The following is an 18,761-nucleotide window of genomic DNA, read 5'->3' on the forward strand; positions in this document are numbered from 1 at the left end:
GCCTCTGTGAAATGCAGAGCAATAATTCAAACAAATTAAGATTCTGATTTTCTTTTTTTCTCATAAAAAATGTCTCTTTGTAAGATTACCTCTGTGTGTGTTTAGGTTCTATGATGTGTATTATTGACTTACTGTCTTAGTCTGACTTCTAAAACTTGCTTTATTATTAGAGTAGTCATGGATGATCTTGAAACTGCTTTGCAATTGTGGTAACCCTATTTTTAGCCTTGTTCTTTTAACTCTTAAGGAACACTAGCATAGTCTACCTTTTTGTAGAAAGATGAGCTGTTAAAACGTTTTTTTCATTTCCTTTCCAGGGAGTAATATGTGGGAGGCTGTGAACTATTTGCTTCCAACATAGGAACAGCACTGGGTTGGGAATCTGCACTCCTGAGAGAATGCTGGGAATCTGCAGAGGGCGACGGAAATTCCTGGCTGCCTCTCTGACCGTCCTTTTTGTCCCAGCCATTACATGGATTTATCTGTTTGCTGGGAGTTTTGAAGGTAGGAGGGGAATATTGGCTGGGGGTGGGGTGCTGAATGATTTGCATTAAGGCAGAAAAATGCACATTAATTAATGATTGATTTTATTTAAATAAATCTGCTTTGGCTTGCATAGAAGTAGTTCTAAAGGTACAGATTTCAACAATGGGCCTTCCTTACCATCTTCACACTGCTGAGGAGGAGGTAATTGCTGGCCCTGGTTATTCAATTTTCCTCTCATCTTTGAAATTTTAAAAAGTAAAAAGTGCAACACAATCCTTCACCTTACTCATTTCTTCTCTGTGTTTTCTAATTTTCAAAAGTTGATCTATCCTATACTCTGTAAGATTTTACTTTTAGTTAACATCTCATTTCAGATCTGCCCTTGATATTATTTGAAAGTGTTTAAAAAGCCAACTGTGTATGTTCTGGGCACTCTTTACACAACTTTTTTTTTTTTTTATGGACACGTGTGTTAGGCCTTATATGTATGGATGACATGGGCCACTGAGTCTGATTTAGGACCCAAAGCAAGAAGTGTATGTAGATAGGAGAGCATGAAGGACCTACAGTACACAGTCAGGTAAACGTGTGTCTGACGTGGTCCTTTGCATGGTGGGTTTTGCTAGGTCATTGTCACTCAGCTGCAGGCTCTCTCTTGTCCTGTGGTCCAGTGTGCTGCTGCTCGCTGGACCAGGGGACACACAGGGGTACCTAGTTTGTGGAATGACAGACAGTAGTGGGACTCTGTTCTGTGAGGTGTAAATGTAACAGCAAAGAATTCGGTGAAATGTTTCATGGGCTCCTGATGTAGTAATATAAATGCCTACACGGCCCAAATCTGCAAACACATGAGGCTCTTTTCTTGCCTTTGTGTGAAGATTGTTAGTGCTGGCTGCTGCCTCTATGCTTACTGTGCTAGAAGGTTGAACACAGAAAATCAATGAATACCTATATAAAATCACTTTATATCAAATCAGTTTGAATCCATATCCCTCTGGGTGGAAATGGGTTGCTTTAGCTGGAATATCTTTCTGTCCTTGTCTTTCTTCAGGTGGAGATCCTCAAATTTATAGGTACATTGAATTGCAGCTATATAACTAGCACTTTCTACCACTTTTTATAGTCAGGCATGGATTAACTGCTGCTTTGTCTTTTAAATTGTCTGTCTGATGAACTTTTTTCCTAGCCTTAAAGGACTTCAGCAGAGATACTTCAGTTAGGTGAGGTTAGAAGGTGCTGGATCTCCTATATTTTTGTTACTTTGCAGCTCTTTTTTCTTTTTTTTTTTTTTTTTGAGATTAAGCATTTTATGTTTGGCAACATGTGTGTTAATTTGGCAAGAGTTAAGAAAAGCTGTTCAGCCTTTGTAGTTATCTTAGCACGAGGAAAGGTGTTTCAGCCTTTTAAAAACCGTTCAAACACTAGTTTACAGTCTGATAATTTTTTAAAAAGATATTGTTTAAAATTTCAAGCTTCATTCATGTAACCTTGGCTGACAAATTTGCGCTTTGTTTCAAAATGAAATTGGGTTCCAAGCTGAGTTACAAGAAAGAACATGCAAAGATTTTCAGTGTATATTATATACGTTTCTGAATTCGTTACATGCCAGGTACAAATATTTGCTTATGCGAATTTATTTGGTTACTTAAAATTCTGCCTTAATGGGCAGTAACTCTATGAGCTTGTTCTAGAATGAAACACTTATGAGATTCATGTTAAATTGGGAATATAAGGGGTGCTGGCTGCATACTTGAAAATTAACGATCTAGTAGGCAGACGGTACTGATTTTGTTTGATTTTTAAAAGCTGAGCAAATGCTGGCCTCACCTTTCTGCTTTTGTAAGAATATTATGCTGCCTTGTCTTAATGACTATTTTAATTGTGTCCACAATTGATAATGGCATGCTACTTTAAATTCTTGTATGTGTGGAATCCTTTGTTTTTACAGAGAGCTCAATACAAATCTTGAAATTTGCTCCTATGTGGTATTTGAAGTGACTTAAAGCTCTCAGTGTGAATTAATCTGAAATGCAAACCAGAGAGCAAAGCCCATTACATATTAAGAAGCATTACGCTGGAAAAGGACTGGAAATTATATAAAGTTAGTAACTCTTTCTGTTATTTTTATGTGTCTGTTTTCTTTTAATTTTTGGATGCGGCATGATTTAATCTTTCTTGGTTAAAAACTAAGGTCAGTTAAAATATTTATTTATCCCAATAATAGCTAGCATTTTCCTTAACTTCTAGGTATTATGGGCAGAGAGTTAAAGCCATTTTGTCATTTTATCTGACTTCTTGTTTTGTACTCCACTATGGTTCACACAATTTACTTATGTTTTAAGCTCTCTCTGTATACTTGAGCAAAAAATGTCCCACAACAGCAGTGTGCCTTGATTTGAAACCAGCAGCAGTGGAGAGTGCTCTCTTTTCTCTGGCACTAGTTTCTTTGGTTAATCACAGGCAGTACTAGAAGTTTTATTTTCAGTTCATCTGGTTTTCGATTCGAGTAAATGGTGGTTCTTATACTTTTTTCCACTAAGTTAAAGAAATTGTCAGCATCTGGTATCTTCATAGACTTAGTTAATTATTCAGGGTGGAAGGGACCTCAGGAATTCTCTGGTTAAACTCCGTCTCAAATCAGGATGGGCTTTGGGGTCAGGCAAGATTTCTGAGGTCTTTTTCCAGTCATGTCTTGAAAACCTCCAAGGATAGAGACTAGGACTAGTCCTTCCTGGGCTTTGCTTTGTTCATTCCTCCAGCATGTCTAGGTCTCCCTGGGTGGCACCCTTGCCTGTGAGTGTGTTGGCTGCAACCCTGAGGCTTGCTGTCATTTTCAGTCTTGATATGGGTGAATTCTGATTTATCCTTCAAGTCATTGATAAAAATGTTGAAAAGGACTGGTTGCAGAATAGACGCTGAGGAACCCCACATGTAACTGACTTCCAGACAGAGCATGAATGAGTAACCATCATGCTTTGAGCCCAACATTCCAGCTAGTTTGTCACCCATCTAGTAGTCCACCCATATAGACAGTAAAATCCTAACTTGAATACAAGGATGCTGTGGGACGCCATATTGAAAGCTGCGCTAAATTCAAGGGAGTTCGTGTCTACTGGTTATCTCTTATTCACAGATCTAGTCATTTCATCACAGAAGGGAGTCAGGTTGGTCAAGTATGACTTACTTGTGATGAATCCATGCTAGTTATTCCCCTGTCAGACCTGGGTATGTTTCCCTCTGAAGGTACTTACATATAGTAGTCAAATCATCTCTCAGTCTTTTTTTCACTAAGATGAAAGGTTGAGCTAGCTGAGTTGTCACAGCAAAAACTGTTGTGCTCTTTTTGTAAAATTTTTTATTCTATTGCAGTTTTTTGCTTGTTTCTATGTTTCAGGGCTCCAGAATCAAAGATCTCTTTGGTACTGTTATCTGCAGTGCTATGTCCTAAAATTACGTGTTCTTGATGTAATTAGGAATTACATTACTCATCCATGTGTTTCTATCTAAGAACTTAAGTTATTCATTTACATAGCATGGCAGTGGGATCACATTTAGAAACACTTTATAAGCTTTTTGCTAGTGAATCCATAATATGAAATATTCCCTAATGTATTCAGTTCCCACGTTCTTCTTTTTGAATGGTTTGCAATTCTATAGGACAGAAATTTGTTTCATTTTGGGTTTTGTTCCTCTTGTCAGAAAGCACGTTGCAGCCTACTACTTCATAGCTGTCACTCAGATACTGCCAGTAGGACCCTTCCCTTAGAATATTCATTGGAGGTGGCATTACCCAAGCTGTGACAGCAACAGCTAATAAAAGCCTCATTAACCATGTATAAATGCCTATTAAGGTTATGAACTAGAATATGGAAGAGGATTTTGAATATTGTATAGCCTTTGAACGTACCTGGTTATTGTTGTTGTTTTTAATAATGCACAAGGACTACATAATTTCAGTTATCAGTTACTTTGAATGAAAAAGCTAATTGTTCCAACGTTCTTAAATTACATTCAAAAGGCAAGGTAATAGAGTAGGAAGAGTGGAGTGCATTTAAAACAGGGAAGAGGAAATAATCAAATAAAATATGATGAGTTTTCATTAGAAAGAAAATAGCAATTTCACTAACCAACAGTAGCTCCAGAAATAGCATTATTTTCCAAGCTATATGCAGCAGTTTCTTATCCCCTTTACAGTGAAGGTCATGTAAAATGAAGGCTTGGAACTGTAATTTGACACGTGCTTTCTGGATTACTGATTCCTGAAAAAAGTGTCCACTATGGCTATGTGACCTCAACAGGTTCACCGTCACCTCTGTTTTGACGTGATGAAAATACACTTGAGTTATCAGTTTCTGGGTGGTGGATCCACTTGAGGTTGAAAGTCATAGAGTGTCTGTGTAGGGCTCCTGTATAGAACATATTTCACAGGAAAGGAAGAGTCAGTAATATAACCTTAAGATGAAAACTTGAGAAGTTGTGTAAGATCATGTAGGGAGCCTGTAAGAGGGCAGGAAGTTGACTCTGCTCTTTCTTAACTGCAAGGGTAACATTTTAAAAACAGAGCCTGCCCTCTTTTATTGGACTTGCTTTCCTTGATTGTCCTCTTTTTACTCCAGTGTTGGGTGGCTCTCATTCTCTGACAGTACATTTTAGTCCAAGTAATCTGAAGAGACATGATTGACGCCAGAGTTGGGCAAACACTCATAAAATACAATAAAGTGAAATGAAGGAAGGCTGCAAATATTCATCTTAGTATTTAAATGGATTCACTTTGATGCTGTTCACACTCTTTTTGTGTATGCTTTCCATAAATATTCTAGTGAGTATGTTAATTGGGAAGACTGTCTACAAAAACAATGAATATCCAGTTTTAATATTCATGGGAAGCATATTTTGAAATCATATTTGTGAATACTTGAATCAGAAAACGGATTCTGGGAGTTCAGCTTTATCCAGTTAAGTGCCAAAAGTTTATCACATGATCTATATGCGTGATGAAAACTGCCTGACTTTTTAATGCTTGCAATGAGTTGCTCATAGGAAGAGGCAAACAAATAATTAATTGCTAAAATGTCTATCAGACACTTGCAACTGATGAACAAACATCAGAAAATAATCCCTTCACAGGCAATGTAATCAGAAAGGGGCAAAATCTAAAATTGCTTTTTTCATTACGATTCGCTCAGTTTGCCTGAATTTTATCTGCTGTATATCTCAACAGGATTAAACAAGAAAACTTAATCCAGTGTCCATTTAAAGGAGAAGTTTCAATCTCTGTATTGATCCTGTCTTTTTAATAAAGTTCTGAGACAGGAGGTCCTGAAAGGGTGCCTCTGCATATAATAAGGATGTTACTGTGATGGGTGCCTGAACAGATTTACAGGAGATGTGTTTTACTTAAGATTGGCTTCATAGCAACCCCTTCATAAAAGCTGCTTCTGTGTATGTTTCCATTCTGGAGTAAATGGTGGTGGTTTGTTCGTCTCTTGTTATTGTTTCTAGGAGATATGCTGAGAATTGTCACTTAAGCACCTCTATCTCAGCTGCAATCAAGATATCTTCTTAAGTATGTCTGCAGTTTTTACTTGGGGATCCTACAAGAATAAAATCAGTCACGATAGCAAAGACTTGAGGCTTATGCCAAGTTTTGTTGCTTTATCCTGGAAAACTTACCTTTCTGTGAAACCCTTGTGATTTGGATGTATAGAGTTCTGACAAAGTTTGGTTGAAGTGTGCTGTTGACTAGAAGGTTCCTGCTGTGAAAGCTGAGTCTGGTTCTCTTCTCATCATCTTTAGCTTGCAAGTCAGTATCCACACAGTTAGATTTTGTTTGTCAAACATGAGAACCCTTATCTGTCCGCCATCTAAGAAAATAAAATTAACAAGAGAATATGAAAAAAATAAGAGTTTTACTTCCCATTATATAAAGAAACAGTCTGCTTGTGAGCAGTGACTGGTAATTTGAAGTAGATTCTGTGGCAAAACAAGAATGGCCTTAGACAAAGAATGTGAGCCACAATACAACATGGTCATGAGAAGCTTTTGGGGGTCAAACTGTGGAGTTAGTTTGATTTTTTTTTTTCTTCTTAACCACTCTTCCAATTAAACTAAATACTTGTGATCCTGCAATACAATTTTATCCTTAACTAATAAGGTCCACTCAGCTCAACACCTAAATGCTGATGTCAGTGCTCTTTCTTCCTTAGCTTGCCAAGAATTCACATCCTTAAAACAATATATCATTGTCTCAGGAAATGCCATGAATCTTGCAACGGCCACTTTCTTTTGTCAGTGTGCTGTGCCAAATGAAAGCAAGTCTACATTGCTCTTTTGATTTCCAGTACAGGACATGCACGTTCTCTTTTGACACTCATTTTTTAAAGTAAATGCTCATTCTTTCATAAAAGTAAAGTGAACTGCAGGCTTGCCTTCTTTCGTCTCTATACACCTCTTGATTGGATGGAATTTTTTGTGTTTCTAAGCACATGTCTACCTACCAGTTTTGTCTTACCTTTGTTTTTCTAGCCAGGTCTTAGTTTGTAATTTCTGATAGAAACATAAAGGAATTCTTTGAGAAGGAATAAGTTGCCAGCTTCTTTGGAACAGGAGTTTACATCGAGTATCATCTCTGGGATTTCTCAAGGTTTTTGTTTCATCTTTGTCTTCCTCATTCTTTGAGCAAACTTATGGGAAAAGTGCAGTCTATGAAAGTTGAATTACACAAAGGTGAACAAATCCTTTCCAAGAGGAAGGGGCATCTGGATGTCTAAATTCTGTTAAGACTGCATAGAAGGCTAGCAGTAGGAGAGCTATATCCTGGTTATTCCTGTTTCTCTGTTTGAAAGATAGGTACTTGCTAACTTCATAGTAAAAAAATGTTTTTCTGCAGAAAAACAGAAAAGCAAGATGAGCTCAAATGTCTTGTTTTTTTTTCTTTTTTTAAAAAAAAGCCAAACCCCTAAGAAGTAGTGCTTGGCTTTTTGAAATAAAATGTGTAGTTTATAAGTACATCAGACCTTTGAGTGCTGGAACTAATGTAGCCTGACTTGCTGCGGTTGATGTCATGCAACTGATTAATGTTGAAGTTGTGTTTCCCACAATTAGGATATTTATAAAATCTAGCTCCCATATGGGTCTTCGGGTATCTAAATAAATCTTGAGCTCATGCTGCAGTGTATTTCTCAATGGCAAAATGTATAGCATCTCTCATCTCTGTGTGTGTTCCTTACAATTGTAGAAGCTTCATTACCTCTGACTTCTTTCCCTCTAACAATGTAATTTGAAATTAGCTGATGAGATTTGGGGGCAAAAAGGCAAGTAGGTGAACAAACACATATGAACGGGATGAAAAAAATAGCTGAAGTATGAACGTTTTAAAAGATTGAAATGAAAATTGAACATTTTGATTCTGGTGAATATTTCAGTTAACTCAGAACAATTAACTTATGCTATTTGATTTTTGATTATTGTGAAGTTTTGGGGTTTAAAATTTGTGGGAATTTTTTTCAGATCAGGGCAAAGTTTGAAATCAGAATCTTTCTTGTTAGACAGCAAATTGCATCTGTAGTGTCTTCCAGTATTTCTGAAGCTTGTATTTTGAATATTTGTTTAAAGGTGTATAATAGCAGAAGGAGAAGGAGTGAAGTTAAAAATAAATTTGATGAAGTACTTCACACATGATATATGGTCAATCTTGTGTTCTGCAGATAATGCTCTGGTATGGTTTAGGGAAAGCATCTGAGTGTGAAGGTTAATATCCTGATATTGGATGGATGTGTTTTAGGTATGCTTAGCTTAAGAATACCAGTATCTTCAGCACATCTCTTTATTCGCTTTCTACCCTTTTCAAACATTTTTCAGTCATGACAACCGTTGAATTGTTCGGTCGAGTAGTTATTTCACTCCTTTGAAGTTTTACCTCTCTTGTGTTGCTTTGCCTTCTGCAATTCTTGTTTTGAGACTTGAATCTAAGATATTTTTTAAAATGTGTCTAGATATCCTTGGAGAATTGAGTGAAATGCACAGCTAACTTCAAAAACGTGAGCTGACAGCAATCATCTTGGTTCACTCAACTTTGTAGATACCAACAATAGGAGGAAAAGTTGATGACCTGGAGAATGTTATGTTTTTAGCCTGAGATTCTCTTCAAATTTAACAATATTCAAGCCATTTGAGCTATCCTGCTGTAATCATTTTTTCTAACCTGTAGCATGACTGTCCTTCTCCATAGTTCTGTGAAACACGACTCAAAGTCCTCCTTTTTTTTTTCCCCCTCTATAATTCTGTTTAACTTTTACATTGCTAAATGTCAGAGTTTGCAGAGATCAGTAATTAGGGGGGAGAACTGAAAGCAGTGAAGTTAAAACTACAAAAAATGTTGTATTCATCACATTTTCCTGAGTTAAATTCACAATCCATAAAAGAATGTCCTTCTCTTTGGGACGTTTACTTTTTAGAATAAAAAATATTAAAGATAACAACTTACGGGCCTAGTTAAAATGTTTTACTGTTTAAATAAAGTGTTTCATAATGAGACACTTTTCCAGTGAACTTGTAGTAACAGGTCTTTACCTATTCTAAAGAAGACATGCATGATCTGCTCTCTGCATACTGATTCCGAAACTGTAGATGCCCAATGAAATCATCATCACCAACATATACTTTCAGACACCTGGAGTAGCTTACAAGATTGGATTTAACATGTTAAGGTCATGAATTGGAAAACTCAAAATGTGTATCTAGAAAATAAACTGAAGATGTGACCATAATACAGTCAAACCTGCTAGTGTTGGCTGTAACTGAATCAGCACAGAAACTGTTAGGGGTAGACATAGGCCAGTAGAAGAAGCAGAAGCAGCCTAGTCATCTTGTACACTGTTTTCTAGACTGTGAAGCCTGGGAACCTGTATCTTCAAAGTGATTATCGTTCTTCCTAAGTAGATTAAAACCAGTGCATCTACAGCTGTTGATGCTACAATAGCATCTTTGCTGGGCTTTCTAGATATAAGATTGAGATTGTCGTGGTGTAGTTTAATATTGAATAATATTGCATAGCATTCATGTAATGTATAGAGGATTATTTCCGGAGCTAAAATAAAGCGATAGCTAATAAGATAAAAGTATTCACTAAGGGCAAATTGTGTCTGACAAATTTGGTGGCCTTCTGTGATGGGTTTACAGTGTTGGTGGATAAGGGAAGGGCAACTGATGTAATCTACCTGGACTTGGGCAAAGCATTTGATACTGTCCTGCTTGACATCCTTGTTTCTAAATTGAAGAGACATGGATTTGACAGATGGACTATTCTGTCAAAGGAAAAGGATAAGGAATTGGCTGGATGGTCACCCTCAAATAGTTGTGTTCAACGGCTTGATGTCCAAGTGGAGACCAGTGGCGAGCAGTGTTCCTCAGGAGTGAGTATTGGGGCCGGTGCTGTTTAACATCTTTGTCGGCGACATGGACAGTGGGATTGAGTGCACCCTCAGCAAGTTTGCTGATGACACTGAACTGTGTGGTGTGGTCGATGTGCTGGAGGGAAGAGATACCATCCTGAGGGACCTCGACAGGCTGGAGAGGTGGGCCTGTGCAAATGCCATGAAGCTCAACAAAGCCAAGTGCAAGGTCCTGCACATGGGTCGGGTCAATCCCAAGCACAAATACAGACTGGGCGGCCTGAGGAGAAGGACTTGAGGCTGTTGGTTGATGAGAAGCTCAACATGAGCCAGCAATGTGCTCTTGCAGCCCTGAAAGGCAACCGTAGCCTGGGCTGCATCAAAAGAAGTGTGGCCAGCAGGTCGAGGGAGGTGATTCTGCCCCTCTACTCTGCTCTGTTGAGACCCCACCTGGAATACTGCATTCAGCTCTGGGGCCACCAACATTAGAAGGACGTGCACCTGTTGGAGCAGGTCGAGAGGACAGAGATGAGGATGGTCAGAAGACTGGAGCACCTTTCCTACAAAAACAGGCTGAGAGAGTTGGGGTCATTCATCCTGGACAAGAGAAGGCTCCAGGAAGATCTTATTGCAGCCTTCCTGTACTTAAAGGGGGCCTACAAGAAAGCTGGAGAGGGGCGTTTTACAAGGGCATGTAGTGATAAGACACGGGGTAATGGCTTTAAACAGAAAGAGGGTAGATTTAGATTAGATCTAAGGAGGAAATTCTTCACTCTGAGGGTGGTGAGGCACTGGAACAGATTGCCCAGAGAAGTTGTGGATGCCCCATCCCTGGAAGTGTTCAAGGCCAGGTTGGATGGGGCTTTGAGCAACCTGACCTCTAGGGGAAGGTGTCCCTACCCATGGCAGGAGGGTAGGATCTAGATAATCTTTAAGGTCCCTTCCAACCCAAACCATTCTATGATTCTGTTATTCTTATATTCTGGAAAGAGCTTGAAGAATTTGTTGGAATAAAAACCATGAAAGAGCTGTCTGTTTATTATGTGATTAAGTAGATTAAAAACCAAAACAAAACAAAACCCAAAAAGTAGTTGTGTTTCTCCCCACTATTTTCTTCCTTTCTGATTTTTCCTTTTATCATTCGTTTTTCCTTCCTTACATGTCAGTACATCTTTCCTAGAGTAGCTGCAGCAGTCTTTTGTTTAATTTGTTTCAAAATGGAATTGACAGGCAAATTTGTAGATCCTCCCCAAAAAAATCACACAGAACAGCTACTGATATTTTGTTAGCTTGAGAAGATTTGTGGATTTTTACAATCAGAGAGACTGTTAACAGTCAGTGTCTCTAGTATCTTGCATAGTGCAGGCTATATTATATTGTAGAGTTGATAGAATAATACTGGCTTGTAATTTCTGCATCTGACGCATGCCTTCTAGATATAACAAAAGTTTCCTTCTAGCCGAATTTCTGAACTTGAGTTTAAAGCTGGTGGAGGATTCTAGCACATCTCTAAATAAATTATTCCACCTTGTTCAAAAATACATGCATTAATCCTTGTCCATATTTTTCTGGCTTTAAGGTAGGAAGTGAACGATGAGAATTAGATGAGGAAAAAAATAATAAAAGAGCATCATTTTAACAGTTTCAGTTTTGTGTAAAATAAGCGATCATGACTGTGAGGTATTGCAGTACATAAAGTGCAAGGCAAGAAATATCACCTTGAGAACTGTAGAAGGTTCTGCTAGAGATACCAAAACATACAGCTGTTTAAAAAAAAGAGATGAATTTATGGGATAATTACTAATCTTATCATACCTACTAGAAACTAGTTATCAAGATGATCAGTTGCCATCCCAGGCCAGAAAAATTAATTTCCCAAGCAGATTCTTTGTTTTGGGCTCCAGGTTACTGTACCTTTTCAGTTGTGAAAAATAACCCTTCAGCAAGGATCAAATCAAACATGGTTTCATCTGCAAGTTAAGATGGTTTATTAAATTTAGGAAACAAGATTTATTTAAGCACTAATTTGACAACCAATTATTCACGAGATTAAGGCTTATAAACTTATATTTTATCAATCTTGTTATCTCGATTTTCCAAATGAAACATAAAAATGCTGGACCATGTTTACAAGTTACTTTTACAGCATTAAGGAGTAGAAGATTTCTCTTCCTTTTTTTTTTTTTCATAGCATTAAGGCATTCAGTATTCTAGAATTGTACTGAACTTATACCACAGCTTTAATATTTCACAATCAGTAAATTTCCTGCCTGTCTTTGGATTTAATTTAACCTAACTCAGTGATTTTGCTTGTTAACTTTAGCAGGAATAATGTTTTCAGATGAATGGGTGCTATAAGAGTCTGCTTTTTATTCTCTACTAATCAAACTATTATAACGTGTATCTCAAGTGATCTGCACTGACTTTAAAAGAGGTTTCTTTTGGTCTGAAAATGTAACGCACACAGAATGTTTTCTAGTAGTATTAACTATAATGAATTTAGCTATTTCACCTCTTGCTTCAGTGCATTACAAGCCCATGGGTTTAAGGTAAAAATCTCAACAGAGAGGTTATATTTTGTAGAATATTCTTATAGGAACCAAGTATAAAAATCTGTCTGCACAGCTACACGTAATTATTGGTTTCTAAGGAACTCCAACTAACTCTCTTTAAAGCTTTGCCAATATCCACAGAGATAAGTAAATCTGAAAATAACAATTATCTAACATATTTGAGTTGGGTGAAGGTATTAGTTGCTTGTTCACGTACACTTGAATGGCGATGTGATGAGTTAAGTAGTCTTTCTGTAGAATGTAAATGCCTTTAACCAAACAATTGAAATCTGCTGTTTGTCTTCTTTAAGTTGTACGATTTTGTTTGCCCAAGAGCTGCCTCATAGTAACCTGACTTCAGAGTCACTGATGGTGACTCTCAGCTTCATTCTGAATTTCTTGCTTTAGGAGGTATAAGAGCAAAATGTACCTCAGTTATTTCTGTCTTTTTTTCCTCTCCCCAGTGTTAAACATTCTTATATGCCCCCTTTCTCTTCAGCTACCATGCTTGCACCTCAGTGATTTGATATTAATAGCAAAGATTAAGCAGTTTCAGCTCATCAGAGATGAGATATTAATCATCATCAGACCCAATGAGAAGTTTAATTTTCTGCTTCTCTTTTTTCACTAAGCTCTGGCGGCTGTCACTCGCACTGATGTCTGCGGGACATTTAATAATCTGCTTCTGAAGATGCATTTCAGTGGTTTCTCTCCTTTTATTTCCTCCGTCAATCTCAGTGGTTTTCATCATTGCAGGCTTTAATTGAAGACCACTGTCAGCAGATGGAGAGAAGAAAATTCTTCCTTAAACAAAGCTAGCTCAGAGACTCATGGTTTGTATTGCATTGAGGAGGAAGACGGGTTAAATCAGGATATTAAAAACTATAGGAATTGTTGTTTTGGTATGTGACTTGCTACCTGTTCCCTTCAAAAATGTCATGTGCTCTCTGTCCTCAGCTCCTGTTTGTATGCATTTATTTATTTATGCCTCAGAAGTATGGTAGATTTGTGGTGCAATATGGATGTGGTGCACACTTAATCAGGGGATGGTGAGAAAGAATCTACATAGAAAACGTCATAAATTACACCACTACAGTTATACTGGTCTGTACCATTGTCGTGGATAGCATTATTGCAGTGTAAGAATGGCTTTTGCCAGCTCAGTTAAAACAGCTTCCAGAATAACATATGTACCAATAAAAACAGTCATGTGGGATACTATGCCATTTGACATAACAAGAGCTGTTTAAAATGACATGTCACCTTAGACTGGCACAAGCTTATCTTATAAAGAAATCCTAAACATAACAAAATTATTTTCTGAGATGGTGCTACCACTGTCACCGGTTAACTACAATAAGACAGTGAAGTACTCTCTGTATAGGTACTAAAGTGCAATTTGCATATCCCACCTATTTGGGGGATTGTTTTATCAGCTTCTACGTAGCTTTAAAAGCAGAAGGTCTCCATTGGGAGCAGCATGTTACAGTTTTGTAAATCAGAGAGGAACAGATCAGACTAAGACAAAGCAACACAGGGAGCTCAGAAGCAAAATGGTTAGTCTGTGTGTGTCAGATAGACCTCATTTATTAGATAGTGGATTTGTTGGTTGAACAGTGATGTAGCTGATTAATTTGTACAGCACATGCTGTGAAAGCACTTAAGTAAAATATTAAGCAGTTCGTAATTGTGGATGCTACTGTGCTTGGTTTACCGGCTCTGGATGTCTGATTTTGAGTCAGTGTTTCTCCTGTTTAAAAAACAGACCCCTTCAAATTTGAAGAGGCTCAAGTTGAGCACCTGAGAACTTTAATCTAGAATCAGTCATTACTTTTTGAAATCTCTGCAGAAAAGATAGCTCCCCAGCCTGACACTTTGCAGTACTGGGGGGGATTGATTTATTCCCTATTGCCAGGAAGACTCTTGTATCCCAGCAATTTTTTTAGCTTCCAAAAAGGCCTCTATCTACGCTGCTTGCTTGAGATGAGCCTTGTAACTGCAGCAGGCCTCTAAGTTTTCTAGTCATGGAATCTTCCTGAGCTTTATTAAAAATGGCCTTTTAAAAATAACTTTTTTGCTGTCAATAGCCACTTTTCCACCTTGGATACTGGAAACACAATAGGCCAGTAAATCAAGACAAAAGGACATTAGCTTAGAAAAAATGGCTATTACCTATTTTAATTGCTACCACTAAAGAAAGGGCAGAACCTCCTCCCAACAAATCGACAACAATTAGTACTATTTTCCTTTTAATTGGCATGATAATTTATTTTGCATGTTGACTGAAGTGAGACGGTCCTAGAATAGTATTGTCAACATGAAGCAAAGCATAATGGTATATTTTGGGGAAAAAATGTTTAGAGCATACTGGACTGCAATCTATGAACATATCTGGTGTACAGAGGGGGATGAGACATGTCATTTCCTTTATTTTCTTTAAGGATAAGGTATTGCCTTTGGAAACAAATTGTTTGGGAAACCATTTGCATTTTTAAACAGACTGTTATATTTTTGCTAACTAAATGATCATTTACCTTACATATCCAGTAGTAAATTACAAAGAGTAGGAAGATATTATATTATTTGAATTGTTTAAAAATATTCCACTAAGGTCCTGGTGCTTTTGTTTTAGTTTGGCTGCACAGAAGTAATGGAAAAATCTGAGCCTTTTCTGAACAGAGGATATTTTTGTGCTAATTATAGTTTGGTTGCACAAAAGTAATGTACTTTATTTTGGAGCTGTGGTGGAATAGAGATTGTGCTTAGAAGCAGACAGGAAATGAAAAGCTTCTACTGGTGGAAAGATTATCCGTGGTAATTTAAGTGGTGCTTGTTGAAAGAACCAGATTTCAGTGAGTGAGAGAAGGAATCGCAAAAAGAACAGGTGAAGATTGGGAGCTGTGTTTTTAGTGGGTCTCACGGAAGAGATGATTTAATAGTGTACTGAAAACTGAGGACATGAGGGTTTAACTAAGGATGGAGGAGCTAATGAAAGAGTTAGGAAAGAACTGTGCTCAGATGTTGATGTCACTTGTCATAAACAATTTCTTGGTAGGAAGCTGAATGGAGTACTGAGAGCCGGCTTCTTTGTAGTAATCCAAGTGGGGAGAGAAGATAAAAGATATACATGCATTGCAAGTAGTAGGATGTAGTAAAAAAGTGGATTCATATGGAAAAGAGAGGGTATTATCTTGAGGAGTCAGGAAGACACTGAGTTCCATTATGGGAGTATCATTTGCGATATTACTAAAAGCAGCTTCACTGTGCCTCACACTAACCTTGTTGTATTTGAGCATCACTGATGTGTGAAAGGATTCAGCATCATGGAAACATGTATGTTGTTATCCATTCCAAATTACTCTTTTAGGTTTCAGTCTTTTGAAATTACAGGGAATGTTTGTATCTGAAATTCACTCTAAACATGAAAACTACCAGTCGAACTTGCAAATAGGTAATTGATTTGTGGTAGTCATCAAGCATTTGCTTATGGATTTAACTGAAGCAGTGTTGTGAAGTTAAAGGAAATCGTAAATAATTGTTAAAAGAGAATTTGCAGTTCCAAGGAATACTGAAAACCTGCCTATTTGGTCCTCTCAAGAGCAGATACAAAAGTGAATGCACAATATATCAAAGAGAAAGAGAAAAGTGATCTTTCAGGTGAGGCATTTTTGATGATGGTGGATGGTGCAAGGATTATTTAAGGCTAATTTAAGTCTCTCTAGACCTCCTAGCACCTTTTTATTATCAGTCTAGCTCAAGAGCAGAGGCTTTACATCATCAACCTCTCAATAAGACAACTGGTGGTTATGCGGTTAAAAATAATATGAAGAATAAAGTAACTGAAAGACAATGACTGGAACTTGATAAGAAAGTTTGTTCTGCCTCTGTACTCCTCTCTAATCAACGATCCCAATGTATCACAAAATAATCAGTTTAAGAAGTAGTTAGAACACCCAAGTGTTGTGGGTTAGGCCGAACCCCACACACAGCCGGTCACTCATCCTCCCCCACCCCCAGGAATGAGGGAGAGAATTAAAGGAGAAACGGGATATCCTTGGATTGAGATAAGAACAATTTAATACAGATGATTTAATACACAGTGTAGATGCTCACCACCCCCTCGTATGCGAAGCCCGTCTCGTTCCGAAGCTGCAATCCCGGACGAACGCGAGGTCCCAAAATGGAGAGGGGCAGAGAGAGAGAGATGGTACTCCGAGAGTGGGAGTACTGGAAGAAAGGAAAAAAAAAAAGCAATAGAGCAAAAGTGCAGCAAGTGCAAAAGAGCAAAAGCGGTGAAAGAGCCAAAGCGCAAAAGCCCTTCTTCCCGGCTGACCCTCACTTTTATACTGGGCATGACGCTGCATGATATGGAATACTAATTGGCCAGTTTGGCCCTCAATCTTAAGTTCCACCACAAATCACAAGGGGAATCGTGTCCCCCTTGTCCCAGCTATGCTCCCCCCTTAACCCCCCGTGCTTCTGCACTCCGGCACACTGAAAAGTCCTTGGAGTATCACTTCCAACCACAAACATCAGCTTGCTATCAACATTCTTCTCAGAGCGAGCCTCTGAGTAAAACCAAAACACGGAGCTCTTCTAGCTGCTAAAAAGAAGAGCTAACTCTGTCCCAGATAAAACCAGGACACCAAGTTTTGGATAACTGTTTTCTGTGCGTATATAAAAGGACAAGCACGCTTCTGGATACCGAAACTGAAGACAAGTTTAGAGACTGAACTGAAAGAGTTGACGTTGTAATTATATCAATATGGCTGGTTGAACATGAACATGAGATGATGGCTGTGAGAACACAGATTGCAGGCAAAAACACATTGCTGCTTAATACTATTGATTATTTGTCTCCAAAGAAAACAGCAGAACGTTGTTACCAAGTTGATGGAGATGTCAGCCAAGGATACAGGAGAAAAAAGTATAAGAGGAGTTCTTCACTGCTTCTTCAGACAGCTAAAATAGAGTAAAAAAGATCAGAACTTTGCAAATGCAATCATGCAAGATGTTTGAAGTATTGTTTCTGAAGATGTTTGTTGAGAAGGAAGCGTATCTTAGTGCTGTCCTGAATTGCATGGTGGAGGTTCAAACCTCTTCGCTGGCTGTGTAGAGAAAGGTTGATAAATAGTAAAATTCTCAGGAAGATGAGGACTGCACATTTGTATTCAGTGCTGCAAGCCGACTAGACTTTTCATTGCATGCAGAAGTGGATTTGATCTGAACATAACAAGTTACAGCCTTAAATTGCAGCAATGGGAGATTTAGGTAAAGTTTGACAGGAGGAAAAGCAGCTCTAAACATAAGAAGTGTAAAGCGTCCTAATAGATGGCAAATGGGAGTTGCGGAGTCTCCACCACGAAATTTTTTTTAAAGCGGGAGAATACAATGGCAAATTAAGTTCAGTGTTTGTAAGTGTAAAGTAAGGCACCTTGGGAAAAAATAATCTTAGTACACTATAGTGGACTCTTAGGTGATTGTCACTGCTCTGGAACTAGATCTTGGACTTTTGATGAATATTCCTAGGAAAGCTGAATTTGACTCTGGAAGGTAGTAGGTAATGTATATATGTCAGTAGCCACAGACAAAATTTGAGAGACTTTGCTAGTTGTTAGAATGGGAGACTTAATTGTATTTTTCCATTCCTTTACCAAATTGAGAGTTTTCTAAATACACAAGACAGGGCAGAGCTTTTCAGATGAATAGATACTGTTAATACTAAGACAAATGTTTTTTATCAGATCAGCAATACATTTAGGATGGAAATTGGAGGAAAATATCTGTTCATCAAATCAGTACACTTCTGGCACAGCCTCTCAGTGGGATTAATGAAAGGCAAAAAGCTCTCACTAGTTCTAAGGCAAAACTGGAGCTGTTTAAGAAAGGGCTTATATGATATATCAGCATGGGACAACTGGGCCTTAGCTCAATAACTGAAAAGGTCCCTTCTAATCCTGTGTGGTATCTTTGCAAATATATTCCCTTTTTGCTTCATGGAACCCTCTTGGGTTCCACTGAACAGGCAATAATCTGCTTTGCTAGAGAAGGTGTATTATTTGGAGATTATGTTTTGGCTTCTTCATGGTTTTAAAACACCATTTTTAAGGATTAAAGCAGCAGCAGAGCTGATTATTTAGTGGGTATTACTTGATGAGGTAATGACACTTGCCTTCTTTACTAAGTACTTTTTGATCTACTGATGAAAAACACTATATAGGCTAGGAAATATTATTGTTATTATAATGGAGTGTTGGGGACTAATTAGTCACACCAACCTTTTTAGGCAAAGGAAGAGAGAAGTGTTGATGAAGAAAAAGGAATGCTGTTA

At 37.9% G+C, this 18,761-nt stretch overlaps 1 protein-coding gene across 3 annotated transcripts in view; it reads left to right on the forward strand.

Annotated features, from left to right (window-relative positions):
* Positions 1 to 398: 398 nt before the first annotated feature.
* The window catches only part of LARGE1 (LARGE xylosyl- and glucuronyltransferase 1), a 204,591-nt gene continuing 186,228 nt past the window's right edge, over positions 399 to 18,761 (forward strand). For all 3 annotated transcript variants that reach the window (XM_086610255.1, XM_086610256.1, XM_086610258.1), the window contains exon 1: positions 399 to 504. In XM_086610255.1, coding sequence (XP_086466381.1) covers positions 399 to 504 — 106 coding nt within the window. The remainder of the gene's footprint in view (positions 505 to 18,761) is intronic.

This window comes from Tauraco erythrolophus, chromosome 4, assembly GCF_009769465.1.
Source record: "Tauraco erythrolophus isolate bTauEry1 chromosome 4, bTauEry1.pri, whole genome shotgun sequence".
Lineage (NCBI taxonomy): Eukaryota > Metazoa > Chordata > Aves > Musophagiformes > Musophagidae > Tauraco > Tauraco erythrolophus.